Consider the following 9771-nt stretch of genomic DNA (forward strand, 5'->3'; position numbering starts at 1 on the left):
CTTTATAACCAGCTGCAGAAGCTGCATCATTGTGTCTCAGGATAAACCTGGGGACTGACAGGAGCTCCACTGTGATCATTGTTCGTCAATCAATATCTTCTCTGATGCGATTATTCTCACATTTTTAGATTCAGAAAGGTAGTATTGCTGGAAATATAAAATATTTTTTAAAAGTCTTTTGAGCACCCACAACCCCTATTCTTCTCCTGGCTTTTCAAATATTTTCTTTTCATATCAGCTCGCTGTCTTTTTTGAAAAGATGGATAAGTTGAGTGGGAACAATGCGACAATGGTGAACAGCTCCATCGATAAGTGGTCATTCAATGAACGCGGCTCTTACCAACAGCTGGACCCTGGGGAGCTGAGGGTCCTGGTGCCAGCTATTCTGGCAGTCATTTGCGTCTTGGGTGCGGCTTGTAATCTCACTGCGATGGTCATTTTGTTCTCCAGCGCACATAGGGGCAAACTATCTCTCATCAACTCCCTCATCTTTAACCTGATGTTTGCTGATGGACTGGTGCTGGCGTTTACGGTGCCTTTCAAAGCTGCCTCCTACTCCAAAGCTAGCTGGAATCTGGGCTGGGTGGTCTGCAAGACGGCCAACTGGTTCCTCCACACCTGCATGGCAGCGAAGAGCTTCACAGTGGCTGTCATGGCCAAAGCGTGCTACCGTTATGTGTCCAACCCCAACAAGCAGGTGAGCATCCACCTGGGCTCCATCCTGGTGGTGTTCTTCTTCATTTGGCTGTTTGCCTGCTCTGTCACCATTCCTCACTGGCTGTTTGCTACGCTGCAGAGAGAGATCCGCGGGCTGGTGTGTGTGCTGATAGTTCCTCCTGAAGCCCGGGATTTCATGTCTGTGTACATCAAAGCATACCCCCTGGGGGTTTACTGTGCACCTCTCAGCTTTGCCCTGGTGTATTTCTGGAAGGCTTACAGCCAGTGCCAGCGCCGCTCCAGTAAGAGTCAGAACCTGCGCACACAGATCAGATCCAGGAAGCTCACCTTGATGCTGTTCAGCCTGACTGTGGCCATGGCTATTCTCTGGCTCCCACAGTGGGTGGTGTGGGTTTGGGAGCGTCATATAGCAGAGAAGGAAATTGAAGGAGCTCGGCCCCTCATCTCCTCTATTCCCCTTCTTCTAACCCTCTCTGCTCAGTTGCTTACCTTCTCTCTGTCCCTGGTGAATCCTCTCATCGTCCTCTCCCTCTCCGAGGAGTTCAGAGAGGGCTACAGGGGTCTGTGGAGGCGCCTCACCCTGCGCAAACCTCCTCCAAAGCCCAAACCTGGACCTCACAACCCTACAGCTCTCCATTCGCCTTGCCCTAGACCAGAGACCTCCGGCCAGCTGCGGGGGGAGAGATGCCTTCAATCAAGCTCCAGCCAGGGTCCCAGCGGAGAGGCTCAGCCCCTGCCGGAGCAAGGAGGAGGAGGGAGGGAAGTAGACAGGGTGAGCCTCAAAGATGGGATTGTCTTGCCTGATTTGGAGCAGTTCTGGCAGGAGAGGGAGACTGGATCGCACACAGACGAAAATGATCCTGTGCCGTGGGAGCACCAGAGCGAAGAGGGGAAAAAATAACAACCACCTCCCATCCTCATCATTACAATCCTCAGGCAGCAGCAGCTTCATCGACGGACCTCAGTTGAATGGACTGCTGAGTGCTGCACCGTGAATAATTTGTATTCTGTCAACTGTGTTCATGATATTATTCAAAAGGTAAGAAGTGCCATTGGTGTGAAATATGAGTGGACTATAAATAGAGCCGTATCATCTGTATATATGATAAACATTGCATATTGTTGTATTTTTGCTGTCTTTTAATTGTTTAATAGAAGAACTAGATTATAATTATTAAAAAATGACAATAGTTGGCTGTAAATTAAAATTTGTAAATTCAATACACAGTATTAAATGACTGGTGTGCTGCAAGAAATCCTCTGGGGGGAAAAAATGATAAATTTAACACAGTAAATGTATTTTGCACTCATGTGCAATCATTGTTATTTATGTGTAAACTCTTTTGACTATTAGTGATGTTGAAGTAGGCGTTTTTTTTATGTGACAGTGAAAAAGTCTGTTTCCTGTCCTCTTTCTGTGAGAGATTACCAGTGTTTACAATAAAGAATATTCTAAAAATGTTGCCTGTGTGTCATAAAATTGGCTTGTGGTGTAATAAATGATATAAAGATACATAAAGATATAGAATAGGAGCAAAATATAGAAGCACAATAGCAAAATAACTGGTTTGTGTCTATCTATCTACGTCAGTCAGAAATGTTCTTGTAAGGGGTTAAATCAATGACATACATACACAGACACACACATGTACAGTAGAGTCTTAATGAGATGGATCAGACATCAGCGGATAGTCTCCTGCTGACATCAGGTCATTAAGTATATTTTCATAAGGGCATCCATTAGAATTGCCAAGTGTTCTAATAAGAGCTTTCATCTGAACTTATTTCAGTGGACTCGCCTCTGTGGGAGTCTCAAGAAATTCTCTCTACATTCATCTGAATACATCAAAACTCCACAGTTGAAGGTATAAACAATATCTAGAAACTACGCCTGATGTAAGAGCAACCAGGCTGTGCTGAACATTGAAGCCACAGGTAAATAATCCGACTTTTCACTCTAATGAAAGACTGACATTCAAAATTTTATATGGATTTAAATGTATACTGTTGGCATAGTAAAAAGTCTGTAAAAAGTAAAAAGAGAGCACAAGAGAATTTAGGATGTATGAGTCATCCCATAGTTACCATACACCTCTTTTTGCTCCCTCCCTCCTGTATGACATTTTCCTCTCATTAATCATTTATGTTGACCTTTTTATTGCCTGTGGCAAGTACCTCAATCAGCACAACACTTAACTATATAACGCACCGTCAGTCCCTGAGGTGGTGACCAGGCCATAAACACTGACGGCAAAAGGCTATGCTTTCATTGTTGGACTGAAATTTTAACCTTCACCCACATAGACATAAATAATTAATAGTTTTTGTACAGAAATAATACAAAAAAACAGGTAGGTGTGAACATTAGTGACAGTGGTCCCACTATCTTTAAATACACACTGTGAACACTTGAGCTGCAACGATTAGTCAATTTATCAATTCATAATCGCCTATTAAATTAACTATTTTGATAATCAATTAAGTGGTTTGAGTTACAAGGCAAGGCAAAGGCAGTCCAAAAGACAAAATCCAAAATACAGGAATCCACCACCTCAGGAAGGGGAAACAGAGAACCATCCAACACTTTGAGGAACTCCTGAATCCTACTAACACGCCATCTATGGTAGAGGCACAACTGGAGGCTGATAGGGGATCATCATCAATTTCCCTGGTGGAAGTCACTGAGGTAGTCAAACAACTCCACAGTGGCAAAGCCCAGCATTGATGAAATGCTGAAAGCTTTGGATGTGGAGGGGATGTCTTAGATGTTACGCCTCTTCCTCATTGCGTGGAAGTCTTGGACAGAGGCCATGGCGTGGCAGACCAGGGTGGTGGTTTCTCTGTTCAAGTCCCAGAGAGTGTGTGCCAATTACTCCCCTCAGCCTCCCTGGTAAAATCTACTCCAAGGCGCTGGAGAGGAGGGTTCAGCCGATAGTCGAATCTCAGATAGAAGAGGAAAAATGCGAATTTTGTCCTGGTTGTGGAATAACAGACCAGCTCTTCACTCACAAAGACTGCGGAGGGTGCCTGGGAGAACGCCCTTCCGCTCTATATTTTGGGTTTTGTGGATCTGGACAAGGCTTATAAACGGGTATTGTAGAAGGTGCTGTGGGAGTAAGGGATGAAGGGGTCCCTATTAAGGGCTATCCAAACCCCCTGTACATCCAAAGCGAAAGCTGGGTATGGATTCTTGGCAGTAAGTTGGACTCGTTCCAGGTGGAGGATGGCCTCCGTCAGGGCTGTGCTTTGTCACCAATCCTGTTTGTGACATTCATAGACAGGATACTGAGGCGTAGTCAGGGTGAGGATCTCATTGCTGCTTTTTGCAGATAATGTGGTCCTGATGGCATCATCGGTCCGTGACCTTCAGTACTCACTGGATCGGTTCGCAGCCGAGTGTGAAGTGGCCAGAATGAGGATTAGTACCAATAAATCTAAGTACCATGGTTCTCAGCAGGAGACCAATGGAGTGGTTACTCCGGGTAGGGAATGAGTCCTTACCCCAAGCGAGGGAGTTCAAGTACCTCGGGGTCTTGTTTGCGAGTGAGGGGACACTGGAGAAGGATACTGGCCGGAGAATTGGTGCAGCGGGGGTACCCTCCTCTCCAGTGCCTTGGGTGGGTACTGCATTCGCTCAACCGCACAGTTGTGAAGAAAAGAGAGCTAAGCCAGAAGGCAAAGCTCTCGATCTACCAGTCAGTTTTCATTCACACTCTCACCTATGGTCATGAAGGCTGGGTCATAACCGAAAGAACTAGACTGCGTGTTCAAGAAGGTGAAATGGGTTTTTTCAGGAGGGTGGCTGAGAAGCCAAGTCAGCTGTGAGGAACTCGGGGTAGAGCCGCTGCTCCTTTGCGTCGAAAGGAGCCAGTTTAAGTGGTTTGGGTATCTGGTCAGTATGCCCCCTAAGAACCTCCCCTGGGAGGTGTTCCAGGCACATCCAGCTGGGAGGAGGCCTTGGGGAAGACCCAGGACTAGGTGGAGAAATTATATCTACACACTGGCCAGCGAATGCCTTTGAATCCCCCACTTAGAGCTGGTTAATGTGGCTCGGGAAAGGGAGGTTTGGGGTCCCCTGCTGGAGTTGCTGCCTCCACGACCTGACTCTAAAAAAGCTGTTAAAGATGGATGGATGAACAATGCAATATGTGTGCCGATGGACATCAATCAAAATTTTGGAATTGTTTGATTTTCAAGATCTCTCTGTGGCTGCCTTGCCACCACAATCACATTTGTTTTTGTGCAGCTCATGATTTTGAGCTCATCCATTCTCTCTGTACATTACAATGTGGGACAATAGTGTGCATCATCAGTACACCTACAACAGTGTACTTAATTTTGTCACTTTCCAGTGTCAGAAAATCAGCTTGGAATTTATTTTTTAATGTTTTGACCAAAGCCGGCTAGCTAGTGAAAATGTGTCTTCACTTACTGTGCCTGATTAGACTTTTAATGCCTGGCTGACATCCTCCTCATTCTCCTGTTAGTTTGGTTGCACTAGTATGGACACAGCAACTTCCACATTTGTCATACTGGCTGTGTGTGAAATCCCTCATTAACTACTCCCTCCACCATAATAATCAACTAATAATCATCAGACAGTGAATGTAGTATTATATAGAGAGTAGCAAAATGAGATTTTGAAGACAATGATCATAATTTGGCACATCACAGACAGACGTAGTGTCAAATAACTGCAATTTACACATCTGCCAAAGGCAATGCTATGGACACTACATTTCTCATTCTATTTAGCTACATGATCCACTGTACAATGCATAAATATTACATTTAGAATGCAGAACAATTGGTCCATTTGTGGAAAGTAAACATAATTGTGCAAATAGGGACAGTGATTTCAGCCATTATGTACACGATCTCAAATCTCAATGAACAAAGTAGTTCAACGTTCAAAATCTTTACCGCACGAACAAAATTACGTAACAGGAACCAAAATCACCAACCGACTGAGGGCTGAATTCAAAATAACACAGAAAATCAGTGTAAATAAATTGAAATCACAGGATCCAACTTGTGTGACTTTCATCACGGCAACTCATCACAGCAACTCATAATGTCACTCAGTAGTATGTATGGCCCCCACGTGCTTGTATGCATTCCCGACAATTTCTGGATATGCATCTGATGAGATGGCGGATGGTGTCCTGGGGGGATCTCATCCCACACCTGGATTGGTTGCTGGCAGCATAACATTCACATTGGCATCTCCAGACACTTTAACATGTGCTCAGTGTGAACCTGATCTCATCTATGAAGAGAACAGGTCCTGCCAATTCTGGTGCTGGCGAATGCCAATCAAGCTGCACAGTGCTGGGCTGTGAGCGCGGTCCCACTAGAGAACGTCGGATCCTCATGAGTCTGTTTCTGACAGATTAGACAAAAACATTCACACCAGTAACCAGCTACATGTCATTTTGTGGGACTCTGGCAGTGCTCCTCCTCCTGTTCCTCCTCGCACAAAGGAGCAGATACCGGTCCTACTGCTGGGTTGATGCCCTGCTATGGTTCTGTCCAGCTCGTGTAATAGCCCATCTCCTGGTACCTACTCCATGCTCTTGAGCCAGTGCTGGGAGACACAGCAAACATTCTTGCAACGGCACATAGTATGGATGTGGCATTCTGGAGGAGCTGGACTGGGCTTGTGCAGCATGGATGGGCTGCAGGTACCACCTCATGCTACCAGACATGAGTGAGGGACATTAGCAAAAACGCAAAGCTAGTAAACAATCAGCCTCTCCAGTGCACCTGTTGTCATTCTCATTTGCACCAGAACAGGTGACAGATTGATATCTCTTAAGATTAATTGACTTGATTTTATACTGTGTTGATTAAGTGTTCGCTTATTTTTTTGAGCAGTGTAGTTTTGTGAGCTGAGCATCGAGTAATTCTCAGCATAGCTCTGCAGATGCAACTTGAGTGAAATCAGCGGAATAATAACAGACATGTCTGCAAGTGTGCAGGGTGACTAGGCATTGTTCCAGTTGGACCTTGTTTGGCCTAAGTGCAACTAAACACCTTCCATATTAGAGGCAAGTTGCAGCTTCACAGTCTCTGCCGCCAACCACAGAGCTTAAACAAATAATGGAAAATTGCAGTTTAGTCATTCCACACATTTTGCTAGTACTGGGTTGGACCCGCTTTTGCCTTCAGAACTGCCTTTATTCTTCATGGCATACGTTCTACAAGGTGTGTACAAACTTTGGTCCATATTGAAATGACAGCATCACGCAGTGGCTGCTGATTTGTCGGCCGCACATCCGTGATGTGAATCTCCGTTCCACCACATCCCAAAGGTGCTCTATTGGATTGAGATCTGGTGACTGCGGAGGACACTGGAGTACAGTTAACTCACTGTCATGTTCAAGAAACCAGTTGTGTTAAGATGCTTTAACCTTTGTGACATGGTGCATTATCCTGCTGGAAGTAGCCATCAGAAGATGGGTACGCTGTGGTCATAAAGGGATGGACATGGTCAGCAACAATACTCAGGCAGGCTGTCAATTGGTACGAAGGGGCTCAAAGTGTGCCAAGAAAATATCCCCCACACCATTACACCACCAACACCACCAGCCTTAACCGTTGATACAAGACAGGTTTTATCCATGCTTTCATGTTGTTTATGTCAAATTCTGACCCTACCATCTGAATGTCGCAGCTGAAATCGAGACTCATCAGACCAGGCAACGTTTTTCCAATCTTCTATTTTGCAATTTTGGTGAGCCTATGCAAATTGTAGCCTCAGTTTCCTGTTTTTAGCTGACAGGAGTGGCATTCTGATGCTCCCCCACTGTGGAGCACTTAACCCCTAGTTGCTCCAGAGGCATGCAACCTCTGACATATGTAGCAATTGTAAGTTGCTTTGGATAAAAGCCTCGGCTAAATGAATAAATGTAAGTTGTGTTGACCACGTCTACATGCCTAAATGCGATGAGTTGTTGCTATTTGTGTTATCAAGAAATTTAACAGGTGTACCTAATAAAGTAGCCGGTAATGTATTTTATATGTAGATTTTGTAGCCTTAAAAATGCTAGAGGAAGTAATAGTTATATTTAATTGTGATTTATTAGCCTTAGTGAATGAGTTTAAGGGAGTTTTTCTTCAGAGCGGGGTGGTCATGTGACCCCACATTTTTGAAAAGTCATCCATTTTACTCACCCTGTGATGGAGAGAGGCCCATGGAATGCCAATAATCACATTTAAGATCAAAAAACTGTTTTTTTGCCGTTCAAAGTGATTTTTTTTTTATCTTCAAGGAGTCGTGATTCTTGTGTCTGAACATTTACAGACAGTTTTGAGAAAATCTTGTGCATGTGTTAGTGCTTTAGGAAGTAACAATATGAAACTATACTGTTAGCATTACCTTACCCTTAAACTGTGGGTTGACACAATTTTGTTAAAATGGTAGGGATGGGGTAATTTGAGCCAAAAGACCTGAGGGAAGTTGAGCCAGCTATTGTACTGTATGCATTACCTAAATGACATTGAGTCATTATGCATTTTAGACCAGAAACCATCATGTCATACTTCTATAAATGGAAGACAGACAGGCTTCAACTCCTGTTGTGGGTTTGGACAGAGTAACCGGAGAGTTACAAAAATGGGAAGTCCATTCATCTGGTGGCACGGGACATGACGATCAACAGGATGACTTTAAAGAGATATTTTGATTTGAAACAACTAGGAGACATAGCTGCAATGTTTCAATTCAATTAGATTTATTGGCATGAATGTATAACAACAATATTGCCAAAGCATCATACAAACTACATATGAACAATCACTATCACTATCTAAGTGCAACTGAATGTTGGGGCCTGGCGTTTGAGTTTGCACGATGAAATGACGTCCCCGACCCCCATGTGGCTCAACTTATTCCCTCCCTTGGCTCAACTTACTCCTCATATGGGGCAAGTTGAGCAAAGAGTCTACTTTTTTTTGGAAAACCATATTTTGAAAACAGTTTATTTTAGATCCAAATTGATCATTCCCAGGGATGCACCACATCCTAAAATATATGTACATATTTTAGTTGGAGACATTACTGTCATGTCCTCACTTTAAAGACACCTCAAGTAAAAACTGGCTCAATTCACCTCGCTCTCCCCTATAGGCTATATGGTAATGTAGGAAATCTGAGTAGAAAGCAGGGACAGACTGAGAAAAATGGTGAAAAAAACAAATGTGATAATCAACGTTATGAATGTGGAAAAATAACTCCAGCTTAATTGGGTCGTTATACAAGGCAGGGGAGCTTTCAGCAGGTGAGATCCTCCCTTTACTGCCCTCCTGGCTGTGCCTCCTCCCACTGTGAGGGGAGGCGGGGGTGTCACCCCTGCGTTTTATCCCTCAGCCAATCATCATCTCTAATAAATGAAGCTCCACAGGAAGTGACATGCTAGCTAACACTAATTATGCTCAGCAGGAGAGGCTGGCTGCAATTAAACCACATGCTAAAACCTTTACCTTCCAATGACACGTCTCCCTCTGAGTCACAGCTACTTTTGCCTCCCTTTGGTCACGTGGAAGATCACCTGGCTCTCCAGTCTGCAGAGCCGACCAGGGAAGTGTGTGTGTGTTTTTTTGTGTTGGAGGGAGGTTGGTTCAGGGGGTCTGGCCTTGGTATTTAGCAATCTTTTGATTAGAATAAATCAGATAGCTTTCATCTCAGTGAAGGATGTGGAGATCTAAAGGGCAGGCACCTTTCAGCATTTCCAGCAGTGCTAAGAGGGAGTGTTATTTCAACCTATACATACACTATTGAATTAAAACTTTTTTTGAAAGTAGAGGCAATGCTGTTCACATTAAAGTGAATGACAAGTGTTTTGTTTTTTCACAATAGAGTAAATAGACTTTCTGAGAATCACCTGATCATCGTTACACATTTGTGACAAATTGTTCAGTAGGCTAAAATACAAGTCATCGTTCCACTCAGTTTTATGTCTTCAGCAGATTAAGTTAATTTAAAACTGCTCTATAAATCAGTAGTTTTATAATAACAATGGACAAAATGACTACATGTTGGCCTAATGTAAAAGATTTTGCTTGTAGTTATGAACCCACAGATAATTAATT

At 43.8% G+C, this 9771-nt stretch overlaps 1 protein-coding gene across 1 annotated transcript; it reads left to right on the plus strand.

The window, feature by feature from the left end:
* The first annotated feature begins 259 nt into the window (after window positions 1–259).
* On the plus strand, window positions 260–1810 carry LOC119882205 (G-protein coupled receptor 151-like). Its single transcript, XM_038692196.1, has one exon. The coding sequence runs from the start codon at window positions 260–262 to the stop codon at window positions 1577–1579; it is 1320 nt and encodes a 439-aa protein (XP_038548124.1). The 3' UTR covers window positions 1580–1810.
* The last annotated feature ends 7961 nt before the right edge of the window (window positions 1811–9771 follow it).

This window comes from Micropterus salmoides, unplaced genomic scaffold, assembly GCF_014851395.1.
Source record: "Micropterus salmoides isolate LMB-PRFRI ecotype aquatic unplaced genomic scaffold, ASM1485139v1 Ms_hic_scaffold_2976, whole genome shotgun sequence".
NCBI lineage: Eukaryota > Metazoa > Chordata > Actinopteri > Centrarchiformes > Centrarchidae > Micropterus > Micropterus salmoides.